The sequence below is a fragment of the Pieris napi genome, chromosome 6 (assembly GCF_905475465.1).
Source record: "Pieris napi chromosome 6, ilPieNapi1.2, whole genome shotgun sequence".
In the NCBI taxonomy this organism is placed as follows: Eukaryota; Metazoa; Arthropoda; class Insecta; order Lepidoptera; family Pieridae; genus Pieris; species Pieris napi.
In genome coordinates this window covers 2,007,311-2,027,873 of record NC_062239.1, presented here as the reverse complement: position 1 = coordinate 2,027,873, position 20,563 = coordinate 2,007,311, and the positions used below count along the sequence as shown (strand labels likewise).

At 31.6% G+C, this 20,563-nt stretch overlaps 1 protein-coding gene across 12 annotated transcripts in view; it reads left to right on the top strand.

Moving 5' to 3' along the window:
* Window positions 1-20,563, top strand: part of LOC125050601 (protein unc-13 homolog A) — a 49,275-nt gene that overhangs the window by 17,264 nt on the left and 11,448 nt on the right. For all 12 annotated transcript variants that reach the window (XM_047650550.1, XM_047650549.1, XM_047650545.1 and 9 more), the window contains 4 exons: window positions 16,030-16,208; window positions 18,016-18,166; window positions 19,568-19,726; window positions 20,220-20,345. In XM_047650550.1, coding sequence (XP_047506506.1) covers window positions 16,030-16,208; window positions 18,016-18,166; window positions 19,568-19,726; window positions 20,220-20,345 — 615 coding nt within the window. The remainder of the gene's footprint in view (window positions 1-16,029; window positions 16,209-18,015; window positions 18,167-19,567; window positions 19,727-20,219; window positions 20,346-20,563) is intronic.

Here is a 20,563-nt window from a genome sequence, read left to right as displayed (position 1 = left end):
CAAGATACGCGCGGTAATCTGTTAATTAAATGTAGCCTTAGTTTACGATATTAGTAACCCTCATTACTGTCTTCATGCACTATTAGAAACAGTAGAAATATGTAGGTTTCATATCTCACCTAACATATAATACGCCCTGTTAGATAACTTTAAATTTAGGCTTTGCTTTGGTACAAAGTAATATAGTCTATAATTCGAATAGAACACAGAGCAAACGAAATAAAGGACTCTCGATCTTTACATGTTCTGGTCATGTTCTGGGAATGATTAAAATTCTAAATGATTTTAGCCATTGTGAATTTGTAAACATAAATTGTATAAGGTACACACTTTCAGAATTATCAATTAAATCTAGTTAAATAATCCATAGAGATTATACCAGTTCACGAAAAAGAGAAAAATTAACATATATTAAGGTTGTTTTCAAAGATGCTTGAAGTGAAATTTCTGTTCTTATTTCTTGGAAAAAACTTGAAAAGAGAATTTAATCCAATTAGTCTCTTGGTGCGTACTAAAAATGAGTATTAAAGTTTTTACGAGTTTGAAAAACTTAATATTAGCAGTAAAAAGGATGGATTATAATTGCATTATTACTTAACTAGCTTCGCAAGCGTGAATTTCGTGTAATTTAATAAACATCTTTGAGGCCTCTCTATATTCTTTATGTGTCCGTTAATTTAAATAAAACCATAATGAATACGATTATACCTTACTCGGGAATTATGCATTGGTGAAATCCATAGAGTATTTTTTGAGTGTATGGCATTCATGACAACAGAAGTGGATTCGTTTTATAACATCATGTAAGGAAGTTAACAGGAACTGAATGTCTTTGGCAGTATCTATTAGTACAATAGAGACTGTGAAATTATTAGATACTTTCATAATCATAATAATTATCTCAGTAATTTGTTAATAATTTTACTACCAACTAATTAAAATAATTTAACGCATTGTTATATTAAATATTTGATTTTAGTCAAAAGACAATTGTTTATGTTATTGAGGGTTAAGTTAGGATAAATTAGCACTTATAAAAAATTGTTTGGTCCCTGTTTGGTGACACCAACTTTACACATAATAAATTCAATTAATAAATACACAAAATTATATTCTATATGCTTTCGCTGCTATCATAATAACGTTAGCCTAAACGTGAATTTTGCGTTTTATAACATCTTTACTTCTCATAGCGCCATTGATTTCCATTACTCACCAATTCACAACAAAACGTGACCTAGTAAAAATAAAAGACTATATTATGGTAATAAATATAACTAATATTAATCAAAGATGATTAATAGTAGGAATACAGTGGTTTTTTTTATATTAAAAATAATCTTGCAATTAGGCCAGTAATTATTGTTTTTTTTACCATAACACAAAATTTGAAATCTTTCATGTTTACCGTAAATATAAATACGAATCACAGACAATGATAGGTTATTATCAAAACAGCATACCTTAAAATAGCATATTTCAACAGCAACCAACAACTAATATTTTTATCTCGGTAACACGTTCCTATCTTGTGACTTGCATGCAAAGTCTCGAGCAACACCTATTATTTGTATTGGGAAAAACGAATTCTTCACGTCGTCAAATACAAATGAAAGAAATGTATCTTTACGTATAAAATTTTATTAGTTTGATCGAATTTGTCACTTGGCTTATAAGGATTCCTCGTATGTGGGAACCGCGTGACATATTTCCCAATAAAATACCATTGTTCCGCGGTTATCGACACATCTGGGACTTGAAATAGTGACAAGTTTTATTTTCTAGTGCAAGATGCAATTTATCAGTTTTTCTGTATTTATTGTATTTATTGTATACAGGTATATAACATCTATAGTATCTATTATATCGTATAAGGCTTTCATACAAAATATAATGGTTCATGTTCAAAGAAAGAATATTATTAAAAATTATTTTTAATCAGTTTATTAATTATATTGGTTTCATAGTAATATTAAATACTAGTTTTCTGGCTGGGCCATCAATTGGTAGATTTTAAACTCACGAAGAAAAAGGGTTTTATAACACTTCGTTACATACAAAAATATAAGAAATACAGTTGACATAACTAAATAAAAAGGAGGACAACTGGCGGTCTTATCGCTTTCGAGCGATCTCTTCCAGGCAAACAATTTTATGTGCATTTAAAAAAAATTGGGTTGGACGCAAAACTTATGATGGAGAATTAACTAACTCTAGCCTCATGATAATTTATATTGACAAAATGATCGATAAAAAGATTGTGAATACAAAATATAATTTAACTTTAAATATTTATATAAAAACTATTATCGCTTATAGAATTGATGCTACTTTTAATACAAAATTGTCTATTTTATGCATCTAAGGTATGGCGGTTAACTCGCGTTGTTCTCGAGCACGCACTTAAAATTATAAATCCGCAATTATTCTTCTTCTTACAGTGCCATCTCCTTGCGAAGGTTGGCATCAATAATATAATGCGCAATTACAAAGAAAAAATCATTGGAGCATTCAAACGCAGAACCAGAAGTCGCCATTAAACCACTAGGCCCACGCTGCTCTAAAATTATTAATAAAGGAATTATACATTTTCCTCTTGTTGCTTCAAAGTCATAGACAGAAGCTTAACCTAATTATTATTATAAAGCTTGCCCTCACTGGGATTGTAATTTATGAGTAATGCAATTAAAAGCGGCTTGCGTGTGACGTTGCGACCTCTTTTCCGATAATTAAGGTTAAGACTAGCCGGCCTTTGGAAATGTTACTCGATACTCTTAGGAAATCTAAGTGCTGGGAATACATGGAAAGATAAAGTGAGTGAAGATATCGATAGTAGTAAATTTTCTATGTTAGCGTCATTCTTATAGAAAAATTAATGAAAACGATGTTTTAAAAGACGGCTATTTATGACGACTACGATATAAATTTATATCTTCTTCTTCTATTTGAGGAGCATAAACTTGAAATAAACTAAAAAAAATGTAGCTTCGGTTTGCAATCATATAAAAAGTTAAAGGCCGGCAACGCAATCGCGAGCCCGCTGGTAATGTCAGGTGAGCCTCCTGCCCATTTGCCCGCTGTTCTATAAAAAAAATAAGAAAAAAATTGTGTGGGTAACCTTTGGTTTTGATACTCAGATATCTGTTTATATATCATGATAATTTTGTTTTATATAAATTCTTATAAACATCTTTCAATTATTTGTCATATTTTTGTATTAAAGTTTTATTCTTAAGTATTATTCAAATGTAAGTCGACGTTACGGCCAGACTTATGTAATTAATAATATAATGAACTAATTAAAACTGAAGCGCACCTATAAGTATCCACTGGAACTTAGCGCGCTGAAAATCGAATACATTTAAAACCCTTTCAACGATTTGACATAAAATACTGACAAAAACCCTAATTTCAACGAAGAATGCGGATTATTTCATTAATTGCGGCATAGGCAGACAATTGTTCATTTAGACGACTATTACTGTAATTACATGACGTCACATTCCAATACCGGTCGGATTTTAATGGACATTCATTTATTTCCTCACTTTTAACCTTTCTAAAGAGAAGTGCTTCTCAGGGGCTTAATTATTCTATATTTTAATTATATAATTTTGATTCACTTGCTCATATACCTTTATAATTATGGTATGTTTTTTGGTTCAATGGCTTAACCCTTAAAAAAATGTCAAATTGTTTTCGCGAAATGTCCATTCATTTACTCCTACAAATGGAGAATATTTTTATTAATGAAACGGTTTTTAAAAAAAATTAAAAATCGAATAGACCATTTGTTCCTTTTTTGTTGTTTATGGTATACCAATTGAGTTTTTATATTGGAAATATACATTGAAATACACTTCATATCTAAGGCTATATTGTGACACATTTATAGGCGTGTGATTAACTAGGTAAATTTTAATATTAAATTTTTTTAATGTGTTTTAATTAATGTTTTTATTATGGTAATGTATAGAGCGGTACCATCTTAGTTAGCTTATTTTAATTTTGAGACCGTAGATTCATTTTCCGGCTAGGTACCAATTGATTTTTCTTTCTATGAGTACAATTACAATGATAACCAAGATTGATAAAATAGATTTTAGTCTGAAAAGTTCTTCAGACATTTTCACTGAGCAATGGGTAATTAGTAATTAGAACACCGCAAGAGTCAAGTATCTTTTAATCAAGGTAAATGTATTTTATAACAGTAACTGACGTAGTAAAGTGCACTTAGCGACTTTGCTTTTAACGCATACTGTGGTAACTGCGGTTACGTGTTACAAGTGGCTAAGTGGGTTCCATTTTTGAAATTTATGGTTAGTAGATTTTATTTTCTTTTTAAATAATGGTCATTTTACAGTTATTGATACATTTGAAACAATTTTATTTTACGTATATTGCAATTTCCTTTATCTTAGTAAACAATAAATCTCCAAGTAAAAAATTTATTTTTACAAGTATTCTGCATTTGAAAGAATCCTTTTCAAATTGAACAATTTATCCTGGCGTTCAACGACCTGTTAATCCAGGCGTCTAATTTAGTGTTATAATTAGAGGTTATTTATTTTAAAGAGCAGTGTTGGCCTAGTGGCTTCATCGTGCGACTCTCATACCTGAGGTCGTAGGTTCGATCCCCGGCTGTGCACCAATGAACTTTCTTTCTATGTGCGCATTTAACATTTGCTCGAATGGTGAAGGAAAACATCGTGAGGAAGCCGACATATCTTAGACCCTAAAAAGTCGAGGGCATGTGTCAGGCACTGGAGGCTGATCACCTACTTGCATATTAGAATTAAAAATGATCATGAAACAGATTCAGAAATCTGAGGCCAAGACCTAAAGAGGTTGTAGCGCCACTGATTTATTTTAAGAGGTTTGATCCAAAACCTTCCTTTATACAAAATAATACAAGTCAACGTTTCAGAGTAATCAGAACAAAATGTTACGATTAAAAATCGTTTGTATTATAGAAATAATCCCACCCAATATACCCTGTTTTAAGCAGAAAGTGGCCTTTTCATTGTTACGGAAAAAAGCTAAGTGACAGTTACCTCATGTCAGCTTTGAAGTAAACAATTCGAGCCCTCATGACTCGGCAAAAATCTCGCCTTTCAGCGCTATCACAGAGACAAGTTAACTTTGATGTAACGACGCAGAGATGTTTTATGGACAAAATATTTTGTTAATAATTGTATAGTTTATTTAATAAATTTTAGGGCTAATGGGACAGATTGAAAAACAATCGTTTCGTAATGGAATAAATGGTCGTGTTCCTGACATTGGGCTAAAGATTCTATTAAGTATGAATATATTCAATGAATTATCAATTAACGAATGAATGAATCGTTAACTGCGTAGAATTAGATAACGTAGGAAAATTTAATTACAGATGTTTTATTACCAAAATATTAAACGTAACGTAATTTAATTATAGATTTTTTTTTAATTCTTCATACCCACTGCCGTTCAGAAGGAATCGCTTAGTAATGACTAAGGAAATTACTTTAAATCACTTAATTAGATTGGCGTAAATTTTTGTGTTAATTATTGATAAAAATTAAACCATTTAATGTACTGGTTCTTGTGAAAAATATAAGATAAGATTCTAGTCTCAGACAGGAGATATTGTCTGACGTACTGTAACTCACAGCCACTCAAAGAAGCATTTAGTAATTAAGTTGGCTTCACGGCTATATATAAATCATATTTATAATATCGAATTTAATTTAATATGGCAGCCTCTTAAAGATTTCGATTACTGAAGAATACACTCCCAATATTACTGGATAATATCCGTCAATGGAACTCGATTTATATATATGAGCAAAAACATATACAGCGGATTAACTCACTGAATCGTTTAAGCAGATTAACAGATCTCCAACTATAATTTATCTGTAATAATAAATGAATTAATATCAAGGTGAATGCAGGCATTACATACGCAATTCGATTATCTAACAAATAGCGTCAATTTGTTAACAAACCAATTAATATGGTGGTTGCGTTTGGCAAACGTATTCAGAATTTCACCATTTTGGGGTTGCCATGTATACAATATTTTTTATATGGTTCTTTAACCTATGTTTAAAATATAACCATTATTCAGAATCAAATTATTGGGTTGAATAAATTAAGAGTCTGAGATCCGCCTTTTACGGTTAAAGCCTCCCCTGCTGGAGGGAGTCCTTCCTGTCTATGCACTTCCGGTTGTTTCTTTCACCTGAGCCAATCTTTTGTATTATTAATGTATTCCCGTATGTATTAATACATAAAGTTTTGCCTCCATTTATCTGTTCTTCATAGCGTATAATAATGCCATTATACTGTGCGTCTCTGCAAGGTTTTGTAAACGGTTCTTGTTATATCCGGTTTTCTCTATGTTAGAGCTTAAAATGCGTAGTACCTATTACAAGTAATTTTTCGGAATGCGATTAACTCATTTAATTATTTTTAAATGCCTTTTGCTGTATTTTTATGCACCTCAAGTGAAAAATATTACTTTGCGTTTTATAGATATAAATTTAACCATATTTTTTTTGTTATTTCATAATACGTAAATATTTTATGAAATGGTTTTATAAAAAGATGATGACGAATTTATGTGGTTAACTAATAGCTAATAGTTGTATTATACATCTATCACGGAAGTTATTAATAAATATACAAAATAAAAACATTCTGTATGAAGATTGACTAAAAATACTATTAATAATTAGTTATTAGCTGACGTACTACGTACGTAAATGACAACGATATTCATGTAGTTCCTTCCAAGATTCCTTCTAGAAAAGAGCGTACCAATTCTTAAAAGGCCGGCAACACACTTGCGAGCCCTCTGGAAATGTTAGCGTCCATGGGCGGCGGTATCACTTAATATTAGATAAGCATCCTTTCCATTTGCCTCCTATTACATTAAAAAAAACATCCATTGTAAATAAATAACTTCAGATTTCTATGCGTTTCTCATTATTTATTTATCGTTATTAAAAAGTTGTAGATCGGGCTTCTGTGCCTGACACATCGTCGTTATGCCTAATGCTATATATATCACTATACAAGCATATATATCACACATAAAGTCATTTTGTAGTTACTCTTTCAAACTATATATGTAAAATATCTAAAGTAATAGTGGGTGAATTAAAATGTTGATTTTCATTAGGAAACGGAAGCAACGGACCCCAATCACTGGCAATTTACATTGTAAATATTCATTAGACGTATTAGGCATTCCCTTTACGAAACGCTCTGTTCCGTTTTGACAATTACTGCAATTATACTAAATCTCGATTTACAGACTGGACTTGCACTTTTTGCAATTCAATTAATTTTTTTGACTTCAAAACATTACTGATGACTGGTCGTAGTTGAATTCGTGTATGCGGTGATGTTAGTTGTTTCGACTATGTAGTTGCGTGTTATTGCTTTGATATTAAAGAGAGATTATCTAATTATCGTATGAATTTAAATAGTTATCTGTTTGCGGAACGTTGAGACCAATTCAACACAGTGGGTTAATATCAATATGCACTATAAGTACAAACAGAATGCTGCTTGCGTAGGCCTTGCGTAGGCCTTGCGTAGCCTCATTGGCTAGAGGTTTCTGCTCGATCTCATCACTGAGGTCGTAGGTTCAACGCCCGGCACTCCTATGGACTTTCTGTCTATGTGTGCATTTAACACTTATCGTAAAAACTGGCATGGCTTAGGCCCAAAATTCTCGGTTAGGCTTCTGATAAGACAAAAAAAAACAAATGATCGTGAAATCGATATAGAAAGCTGAGGTTAAAAGGAGCCTAAAAGGTTTTGGCAACACTGGTTTTGTTTCAAAATTAATGAATTTGAGAATTGGATATGATGCGGTGCTTTGAATACGTGATTTCCCTTTCTTTCTATTAGCAACAAAACATTTGGATCCTTTTTAACAATTTAACCAAAAAAAGAACATTAATCAAGGGCTTTTAAAGTTCGTTGAAAATATTTTTTTTAGACGTGAATCTGTGGCAATGTGACAGGATAGATTTACAATGAAAATAAATAAAAGAAACAAACTATATTATGTGTAACTCTATTTTGTTCCCTTGTAACTAATAAGAAACTTAATGAAGCGAATGCACACTTCTCAACCATAAACAACTCACTTTTTCCTCCCAAATAATTATACCCAATGAGATTGTACCAAACTGGGTTACTGTGTCACTTATTATAAAAGCCTTTACACTTGTCGTGTTACCTACTCCATTATTTATGAATGAAACAGCAAAATAATGTGTTTCACGAAACGCTATTCGGAATAGATTGAAATGGGTTAGTTTTGAATTAAAAATTAAAGGTTGTCACATATTTTGTCGTGATACATTTCGGGGGTCGGTGATACGTAAAGTAACTTGATTCTGTTTTGTTTACTTGTTCTATTTATGTAGAGACAAGCACATAAAGAATCTTTACATTATACAAATTCTACGCTGTATCTACTACGTAGACTTTATTACTAGTGGCCGTGACCAATCTTGAAAAGCCCTAACCGATACATCGACTTGTTGCCTCCACACCACTCTCAGCTTGTCTCAGTACATTAGGGATGTTGAGACCCACAATTGTCTTAATTACTAATTCTACTCTGTATAGATAGGAATAGAATACTATATTTGCTTGCCTGAAACGCAGTATTATATAAAAGAAGACGTCTCGTGCGTACGAAAATTATAAACTATTTTTTTTAGTATTATTCTATTACTAATAATGCATTTATATGAATAGTGTCTTACAAAGACTTGTCTTTCTATTAAAGTTTTTGTCATTACAATTTAAATGGCATGCAAAACAAAAATTCTATCGTTAAATATAAATTAAATTTTTACACTGAAGAATTTAAAAACAGGCTTCCCACGCAGCGTCTGTATCGACTTAATAAAATAAAGCCTCCAGATAATCTTTTAAGGAAAATAAATGGGAGGCATCCCTCTCAGTCTAAAGGTGTCTGAGCTCTTTATGATGAGAAATTTTCATTTCACAAGAGGCATAATGGAAAATAGGCTAACGTATAAGCTGCTCTGAATAATTAGAGATAAAACTATTTGAGAACTAGCTTTCTGTATTAGAAGTTGGAGTTTGAGGACAGATTTTTAAAACTATTTTGTTCCACGGTTTTATCACATAAGTAATTATTTATATTTAAAGAGCAGTGTTGGTCTAGTGGCTTCAGCGTGCAACTATCATCCCTGAGGTAGGTTCGATTCCGGTTGTGCACCTATTGACTTACTTTCTATGTGCGCATTTAACATTCGCTCAAACTGTGAAGGAAACTTGCCTATTAGATTGACAAATGATCATGACACAGATATAGAAATCTGAGGCCGAGACCTAAAAAGGTTGTGGCGCCACTGATTTTTTTTAAAATTATTTATATCCTAATGATTGAGAAGGGTAGTGGTGACTTAGTTGTTAAGCATATGATTTTCTACCCTGTAGTCTGGTGTTCAAATCCCGACTGTGCACCAATAAATGTTTCTATGCGACCTTCTATGCGATTGTCTTTATTTAAAAAAAAAAAAAAAATGTTCACTTGCACAAAGATACACATCGAAGATGTGTGCAGGTACAGAAGGCTGCTACATAAAAAAATAGATGCAACATGAGGTCAAGCCACAAAGGCTTATTTATAAATATTATTAAATACTCGATCGTTTAACAGGAATTTCATATCGGATAATTTCGGAAAAGTCTGTATTGTGGTTACCATTCAATATAGTTTTTTGCGTAATACTAAAAGGTTTTGTGTAGTGTATTATTTAGTGCAGCACACATAAATTCTTCAACCAATGAATTCTCTATAAATTTCCGTTCTCTACTATAAAAATGTCGCAACAAAAAAATAAGGTATGAAATTAATTTTTGGTTTCTATTGTTATGTTAATAAAGCTGTCCATAGATATTTTGATAACGTGTCTATTATAGAGGAGAAAGGATATTACATATAACAGTGTAATAAACCGAATTCAGTTGATGCATAGGTAAGAACAAAAATTACGGCAGAAGATCGCCGTGTATTTGACGTTTTTGATTTATACATTTTCGTGTTATATCAACTTTTACTTTGTAAAGGGTAAGTTTTCTTAAATTAATTAAGGGATTAGTTTTTTGAAGTTATTTGAAATATTTTTTTAGCTTTGAAAAATGCCCTATAAGGTGTACCATGTATATGTGTTAAAATTACCACATTAAAAAAATCCTCCTGGCGACTTTTATTTATTTAATTATAGTTTAGTTTTCTTTCGGTCATTATATTGTCGTAGACCTGTTTTTTGTTCTTTTTATAAAAATTCTTCACTCATTCGTATTATTTTATATAAAAAACCCATAAGTTACAGATATATTTGAGAATGTCAAACAAAAAAGGAAAAACAATGTGGTCGATTATATTAAACTATTTATATTTATATTATCAATCAGTATTTAGTCATTAAAAATCTAAATGGAATTAGTAACTTGTGTTGAATTATTAAAGTCAGTAATTTGGGTTGAATTTAATTAGAGACCTTACTAAATCAAGTTAAGATAAATTGGTTAAAATGGCCTAAGTAACAAACGACGCCTAAATTTCCATCGCCTTGCGTATGGTTAAAGAATTAATGAGGATACGAATATGCGTCTCTCAGGTATTTAATGTGACATTCTGTGTAAATCATTTGTTTTTTATGTACAAGGCGGTAAACGGGCAGGAGGCTCATCTGATGTTAAGTGATACCGCCGTCAGAAGACTGGCAAGTGTGTGGCCGGCCTTTTAAGAGTTGGTACGCTCTTTTCTTCACAGACCCTAAGTCTACTGGTTCCACATAGTGGTGGTACGCGGCAAAAATTGCCTTAAGAGTCGCTCAGTTGTGGTAACGGAAGTCGAGGTGATTCGGATGGTATTTTGTATTCTTACTTGACGTCCGATGATGAAACATGGTTAGAAAGAAAAGAATTACTCTTCGAATTCGTAACGTTTTAGTTTTTTTTTGAAGTCAGTTATTACGCCATTTATTAAGTTTTCGTAAATTATTTAAACTTGGAATCTTCGCTCAATATTTCCTACTTGTCATCTACATCTACACTGTCTGTACATCTTGATTAGAGGCGTTAAAACGAAGGGTTTGATAGTTTTGTGTAGTATATAATATGAGTAATTTTTTTTCACGAATTGTTATAAAAACATAATTCCAAATTTTTGTCTTAACAATATTTTTGTTCCTGAAAAAATACAACTTATTATGACAAATCTTATAAATAAATAAAAAATACAATTACGAAAACGTAACAACTTTTTATTAATATACCGTTTTACAAGTTTCAATATGGTTAAAAAAATCTTTTAATTGTTATGTAAATTAAAAACATTGAATGAGTTACCTTCACGGTAATGTCTAAGTAACAAAATTTTCATCCCTCAAAAGGATAAGCTGAAAAGTCTTTATGTTGTTACACAAAATTAATTTTCAAATGAATACATAAACAATGGAATAATTACGCGTTATCGTGCCGGAAAATGTTTAAGAAAATTATTTCTCTTACAGAATTCTGAATTCTGAAAAACATAATGTTTTTCAGAATTTCACAACTTCATACACTTGGTTTATTTAATAACTAGCTGGAGGCTAGTTCAAATTCTTAAAAAATCATTAATTTAATTTGTCAGTTTAATCTAAAACTTATTTGTTATTTATTAATTATAACGTCGTTGCAGTAATACAGAAATACAGTACAATTAAAATAATTTAAAAAAAAAATTGATTTAGTCTATCAAGAAGTCAAATAACGGGAAAGATTAATTACCACATTTAAAAATATAAATATGCGTTTATCAGACACGTAAAATGCAAATTTTGGCTATAAAAAGTGGGAAATTTATACGAAATTATGGAGATGTAATGTCTTGAAACTGAGTAGCTAAATTGTTACTGGTATGACTTTTTTATTACTCAAGGCTCAGGTAATAATAATAAAGTTTACAATTAAGTTTTGTAACACAGTCAACATGCAACGATACGTAAAACAAAAACTATAAAATGGGGCTTTAAAATTAAATAATTGAATAATTAGTTTTGTGTTAATTCTGTACAAATTTTCTCAATTATGAAATAATAAAATCTTCATCTGTATTTCTTCTAAACACATTTTATTTAAGCAAATCATTTTTGTTTTGAAATGCTATTTAGAAATTTGAATTTAGAGCAAATACTGTTAGTTAAATTAGATTTCTCCTAATGAATCCCTTTTACAGAGATTTTTATTACCATTTTCTAACTCAATAGAACAAGCATGATCATTTGCGAAACCTTCGGAGCTGCCCAATTACTTGTAAAGTCGTCAATTTATTTTAATGAAATGGATTTGTTTTTATAATTTATAACTTTTTAATACAACGTTTATTTTGATTAAGCCCGCAATTTTTATATTGAAACTAGCTGACCCGGCAAACGTTGTTTTGCCATGTATATGTATATGAAAAGATCACATATAGACGAAGAAGCGACTTTTTATCAGATATTTTTACAATATAGCATCTGATATTTTCGCATGTTTTTTTCATCATTTAAACAGACATTTTTTTGCCTTCCATACCCGATGTTTGTTCTTTCGGCCTTCTAAGTATATGCCAATATCATGATGATGTCATTAACTTCTCATACAACAGTTCTTCACGCTAAGTTGTCAGTACAAAAATCTATCGTCACTTGTACATGAGGAAAATTCCAACAAAGCAATTACTATTACTTTCATTATTAACCCGAACAAAAGAACCTTGCTCAGCGTATTTACCCACATAGCTTTTGTTTGCGAAAAAGATACAATATTGAAAAATGATCGCCATTATTGCTGATACGATGAATCGAGGCGATAAATTTCTGATTGACGATTGATGAGTTTAATCGTTTCTTAATTACGGGTCAAGTTTTTGACGTTTAGACAAATTTAGTTTAATAGCGGTTTTTCTAAAGGCTTGTAAGGTTTTTAGTTTAAAACAAATTATACTTGAGATTGATATACATATACTGTTTAATAATAATAATAATCAGTGGCGCTACAACCTCTTTTAGGTCTGGGTCTCAGATTTCTGAATCTTTTTCATGATCATTTTTCAATCTAATAGGCCGTCGACTTTTTTGGTCTCAGACATGTCGGTTTCCTCACGATGTTTTCCTTCACCGTTCGAGCGAATGTTAAATGCGCACATAGAAAGAAAGTTCATTAGTGCACAGCCTACGACCTCAGGGATGAGAATCGCACGCTGAAGCCACTAGGCCACCACTGCTCAACATATATACTGTTAACATATCTAAATGTATAAATAAATCTCTTTTTTGATGGATTCTTCTCCGCTCCGAATAGCAGAATAAGTAATAAAATATCGGATAAGTTATCGAATAAAAATAAATAAGTAAAATAATTTTACGAATGCAAACAATATGTCGTGTCATCTGTTGACAAAACTACGCATTTTACGTCGAATTCGTGTCAGTTCAAGAAATTCCGTTCTTGAGGTGAATGAGGAGATGCATAACCAGGCTTTGATCTTGATCGAAGACATGTGTTACTTTTTAAAAAATGTTGTATATCAGAAAGTACTTTAACATGCAGTATCGCAATATTGGCGCTAGAGAGAAGAGGCCTAATGTGTAAAACGGCCATTCTTCTTTCGCAATGGCAAGCAATGAAATATTTCTGTATTTGCTAAAGTTGTATTAATGTTAACCATAATGAAATCCTAAAATAAGTTTAACTAAAGTAACAACGATATTATTAGACTGTAAAGCGGAACGAAGTTAGCCGGGTCAGCTAAAATAAAAGTTTAAAATATATCTAACTGGTATAGATACATGTACGGTTGCCAGTAGTTGCCATGTTTTTATCAGGCTGTGGGTCGAAAATATGGTTTCCTCGGCGTATGGGCAAATAATACGGTGGTGATAAAATAAAAGCAGAAGGAGTCAATAGTAAAATGAGCCTATGAAACAATCTTAGAATCCTCCTCATCAAATCTTTATTTAAATTAAAATTGTTACGTTTATATTATATTTGCTTATTAACATGCGTGATTTCAGCACGTTTATATATTTGTTATACGAGTAGTACGTCCTGGGTATGCAAACATTGACGGCTCATTGGTCTAGTGGTTAGTACCCCTGACTGCGAATCCATGGGTCCCGGGTTCGATCCCCGGCTGAGACGAACATCGATGTGATGAGCATTTGGTGTTGTGCTTAGGTCTTGGGTATTTAAATATGTATTTAGATGTCTATCTATCTATAATATGTATGTATATCCGTTGCCTAGTACCCATAATACAAGCTTCACCAGCTTAGCATGGGACTAGGTCAATTGGTGTGAATTGTCAAAAAAAAAAAAAACAAGAAACAAATGCACGCGGCGTGGCCAACGAGATGGCTTTCAACTTTTTCGCCAGTCAATTGCACTGATTGAAATTGAAGCTTTACAGCGCTAGAACATATCACACACACATAAACTAAACCAGTTACTAAATAGTGCGGGACGATTCGCCCAGTAAATTGACGCATCACACATGACGCGTACATATGACTCGGCCAAATAGTCATTTACGTAACAAGATTATATTACTTTTAAGATTTATTTCTCTGATCCATGTAGCCGCATGTAAATTGGATCTTGTTAATAGTTAAGATTAGTTATCGGCTTACACGGGCTTCATAGTTAAACGATATCTTGTATATTCTAACAAAGACGACCCATGAACTTTTAACTACTAAGATAGTTAACTTAGGCTCACCCAGTTTAAACTCAATACGTTAAATACGTGAATATTCGCGCTGTATATACTTGTGGAAATAAGCTGTGACTGAAATATGCTTTTTATAGATTTTGTTTTGAATTTAAAAGTCAAAGGGTTTATAATATAATACGAAGGCGTGTTTTGTGGGATTGTAATTAGTGGTTGTAATCATATTATAAATTATAAATACAATTACAAAATGTGTTATGTTTGCTGGTTATTTGTGTTAAAATCTGAAGGTATACAATACATGACTGAGTTATGTAAAAAGTGTGTATTAGACCGAGGAATTTGCTTTGTATGAAGTAGGAATAAGGGATGTGAAATAGTAAAAGCGATAATAAGTCAGGGCAGTCAATTAAACCGTAAAACATCAGGTCGTATTGTATACGTCTACATTCTAGGCATTCAATACCAAAGTACTTGCAGGAATCTATATAGCTATAATACTTTCTGAAATCCTCAAAACTTGAAAAATTAAAAAAATGGTTTTCAATACATATGCGAGAGGAACAATCTTATTCTCATTAATCATTTGTGATAAATTGTGGGATTTATGAACGTTATATACGTATGTATATGTGTCTTTCCATCGATATATCTTCATACAAATACTAGTACTGAGGAGGTAATACCTCCTAAAAACGGTTGAAAGCCTGCTATAGGAAAACTTTATACCTTCGCCTCTCATGCATAATATTAAGCTTTTGAAAAACGTGTGTAATCCAGAAATCACATACCTTTTGTAAAGTGAAATCAATTTATGTCCGAACCACACAGATTTCCCAAATGAATTCAGTATTGTTATGACTCCAAATTGAAATCGTTGCCTCGAGTTATGACAAGTTCAATATACGCAGATTGTTTAACTTTTGTATTTGAGTTATTTATATTTGTATAGAAAATTAGGATTGGGAATACAAGCGTATTGTTTGGAAATTGATTATAATTTTTTTAATGTTTTGTCTTTCGTACTAAATGACAACGCATCGATAATATTTTCATGTTGTCTAAACTGTCAATGTTAATTGCATTAAGTTAGTAACCCTCTCTGTTCTTGTATATATATAGTATATACTGTATAAAATATCGCTTGAAAGAGTTTTAAGGTTGAACACTATATCTTCAAGAACTGAAATCTTCAAAATGAAAAATATTTTTTTGTTTTATTCGCCATGAGAGTGTATGAAGTGCTAAGAACGCCATAGTTAAATATATACTTTATCTTCCAGTACACATGTCTGCATGAAAACCTATTCCACTACCTGTGCGAAGAAAATGGGGGAGCTGTGACACTTCCAGCTGCTCGCGGAGATGACGCATGGAAAATCTACTTCAATGAAAATCCAGAGGAAATCGTCGATGAATTTGCTATGAGATATGGCATTGAATCTATCTATCAAGCGATGACGTAAGTGACCTATTAGAATTATACTGATATTAGAATAACAATAGGTACTGTGAGATAAATAAAAACAAAAGAAATAAGAAAATTGGCAATTTCTAAACTGTGCGCAACTTTGATCCGAAATTTTACGTAATAACGTAATACCTAAGTAAAAAATAAGTAAATAAAATTTAAGTAAATAATTGTGTTAGTTATGTTATTTAAATTAGTCCGGCGTCATAGAGGTGTAAAAGTGTAACACGGACATTGGGGTGGGTTTTAATTTAAAACCTCCTTCTTGACTTTTCGATTTGATATACCTATATGTTACTATTCAGCTATTAGCTACTAGCTATCATTATATTTTAATATATGAAGAACTTTGGTCTTGATATTACTGTAGCGAGGAATAAAGATAGGCTTTATAATTTAAAGCGAAACAGTGATTTTCTATATAATGTATTTTCTGCACTAGTTACAATTTATCTATTTTAAAATATATGACAATACAGTAAACATATAATTAAAAAATAATAACAAAAATGTAACACAAATTTTAGTTTTTACTTGTAATGGGAAATACTACTATTTATACTATTCCAAATTGATGTTGTCATTTTAAGGTGGGCTTTTTAAGTCCTTCATAGTGTCAAATATATAAGCATGGTAAAAGCTCATAAAGACTTTCAAAGCGGCGATTTATGGCGTCAAGGCAACACTAGTAGACCATTAGGGTATTTAACACAATATAAATATGACTTTATAATATAAAAAGGGTGTGAATGTATTAATCATGAACACTATGACAAATACAACGTACGTCCAAAGACTTTTATGTCTTTGAAATTTGACGATTTATCACGGCGCTTATAAAGTTAGGGTATAACACGTTAAAGATGTATTTATAGAAATATTCTCAGAAACTGTTCCAGCATAGTCAAATTGTATAGGGGTAAAAATTCTAGTAGAAAGAAGTGCTAAGCAGCGTGACCCATTCAAAAATATAGACAACCATCTTACAACACATAATGATTACAATGAACTGGGAAAAGCTAAAGCGGGCCAAAGACAGACTGCAATATGCGGTCGCCGCACGGCGATCTACATTTTCCATACTAAATTCATATTTGCAATACACGGACCGCTCGAGCAGTTCCTGTAATTAATAATTAGGAGGAGTAGTTTTCTGAGTCATCTGAGATTTGCTGATATTGAAATTACTTTCAAAGAAGAATGGAAGAAGATGGAGATAACAAGAAATAGAAAATGCTTTTACTCGTAAAGGGTCCACATAAATATAAACGTTTTTATTTTGTCGTACATGTGCTTATTGTTTTTATGGAATAAAAAACTATATTATTATCATAAACTACAGCAAATAATTCATACAATGAATTTTATTCTAATCCAAATAAAAAACAGTATATAAAGTAAAGATAATTATAAGTAAATACACAATTATACTGAATAAGCAAGGGTAATGGAGACAATTAAAACATAACATAATCATTCCATACGAACTATCACACAACATTATTATACATCTATTGGTTGGTCGGTGACAAATATGTCTTTATTAATAATCACTATATAACAGATTCGTATCCGCAAATAATATTTGTGTTCACAAATAAAACAAGGGAGAGTTCTTTTAGAACTTTGTTGCTAACCTCTCCTCAGAAGATCAGGTTAACTTGACTTATGTGTGCTAGTGGATAAGACTTTGACGCTGTTCAATTACGATCTCTGTGACATATAATGACAGTGGCAGCTGATACCAGCCCCATTGCTCCGACATATATAATAGATTATCAATTAACTCAATTTGCAGGCATTTCCACTGTCTGTCTACGAAGTACTTATGCGCGGGAGTGCCGGCGGTTATGTCAACACTGTTAGCTAACATCAACGCATACTACGCTCATACAACTGCTTCATCTGCTGTTTCAGCGTCTGATAGATTCGCCGCCTCAAACTTTGGGGTAAGACTTATAATAAAGTAATAGTTATTTTAGGCACAGTAATAAAAAATGAATGGCTTACAAATTAAGGACAAAAATATTAGAGAAACAATGCAAAAACTTTTTGTGTACAGTCATTCTGTAACTCACTTTTCGAACTCGTACAGCGGTTTTCGCAGCGGCGGTCGCGCTCAAATCAGTCGTGAAGCAGTCATTTTATGATTTGGCATTCTGATAAGGAGGGAGCTTGTAGTTTATTGTTTGCTAGTGATATTATGTTAATATTATGATATATATTAATTAAATTATAAAAATTAGATGATCTATTCATTGACCTATTTGAGAATTGTAGATATTGTCGAAATTAGTTTAAAAAATTCAAACGGCCGCAAGAAAGGAAGTACCTGAATCAAGTTAAAACTTCATTAAAATAAAGCCGAGGATACATATATTTAGTATTATTATAAAGTTTGTTCCTTTCTCGAACATGTTCACGGGAACTACTGATTTTGTCTATCTACGAAAGCTATACAACTTGACGCTGAAACCAAATTAACGCGGGTAAAGATATATATAAATTATATATTCTGTCCTGAGTCCTTTGCTCGAAGGCTGTATAGTAACGGGGTCGCATAACGCAGTCACGTATACAAAGATAACCCTAATGACCCTTACTCAATTAAAAGCAATCCGTTTTATTGTATAATTAGCAATTTGGTTTATCTTAGCCATAAAACTTGTGTCGCATATTTAGAAGACAAAATAATATGTAAAGACCTTCAATTCACGATTGAATGTATTCTTGATAAATGTGTAAAATTTACGGTAATTACACAAAGCAAGCAATTACAGCCCTGCGATTCTGTAACTCACTTTTCGAACTCACACAGCGGTTTTCGCATCGGCGGTCGCTCTGAAATCAGTCGTGAAGCAGTCATTTTATGATTTGGCATTCTGAAAAGGTGGGAGCTTGTAGTTTAATTGTTTATTAGAATGCCAAATCATAAAATGACTGCTTCACGACTGATTTCAGAGCGACCGCCGATGCGAAAACCGCTGTGTGAGTTCGAAAAGTGAGTTACAGAATCGCAGGGCAGATTGCTTATTGTTCGTATCATTTTACGTAGACGCTCATCATTTTTAAACTATTCAATTGATTTGGGAAACCACCGTTGTTTCAATAATATTATATTCTTCGTGGTGGATTGTTAGATCTACAGAACTCTAAACTAAAGATCTAAACTCACCTGTCTTCTTAAAGCAAAAGTTTTTGTTTCTATTGTTATCTGATTTTACTAGTGTGATATTAGTTAACAAAGAGTTTGTAACCAATGAACTGGAAGTAATTGAAATGTTCATAATACTCAATGAAGTTGCAAACTAATCTTAACAAAAGTGTTCTCTAATCCACTTCTCTTATAGAAAGAAAAGTTCGTGAAACTCCTTGACCAACTACACAATTCGCTACGGATCGACCTTTCTATGTACAGAAATAATTTTCCCGCTTCAAGTGCGGAAAAACTTATGGATCTCAAATCAACTGTGGATCTTTTAACCAGCATTACATTCTTTAGGATGAAGGTAAGTGTTTATTAATTTCAATAACTAAATTATATAGTATATATAAAAATATGGAAACGCAATTCTTTCGAAAATAATTAAATTTCTATGAAATAATGAGTTCTGTTTCTTCTCACGTTGTCTCTTTTAGTCGAATTATGCTTTTTGTCAGGCATAAAATATGACGAATCTCTTTTTAATCTAAATCGTGGTTGAAATTAAACCTGTACTCTAGTTTCAACATTATATTAGGTAATTAATTGCTTAAAGATGTCGTGTACACAAAACAGTGGCGGGGAGTTTACTGCCAGCGTTTCTCGTCCATTCCCTTAATTTGTAAAATGTAAATGAATGACAATTAAGAAGGATTTCATTTTAATAAATTATTTTTATTTGATTTTGTTTATAAATTTTAGGCTTTATCAGCTTAGGATTTATTTTTATATTAAAACCACAAAATTATATGATGGAAATAATTGAGTGTATAAGTTTAGCTAGAACTATTTCTTATCAGGTACAAGAGCTTAGCAGTCCACCGAGAGCAAGTACAGTTGTGAAGGACTGTGTGAAGGCGTGTTTGAGGTCAACCTATCAATTTCTTTTTGAAAATTGCTACGAATTATTCAATAGAGAATTTCAAGTAAGTATATATAGTTTAAAATGTTGATCCATATATTTCATATAACTTGTTTAAAATATGCTAATGAAGCCGTCGACGTATACATACAAAACTATATATACATATTAATAAGTATAACTTTCCATGTATATTTTAAATTTATAGGAAGATTTTCTAGTTATTCAAAAAAATAATTTAATTATAAAATAAATTTTTATATTTAGTATTTCAACCGTGAC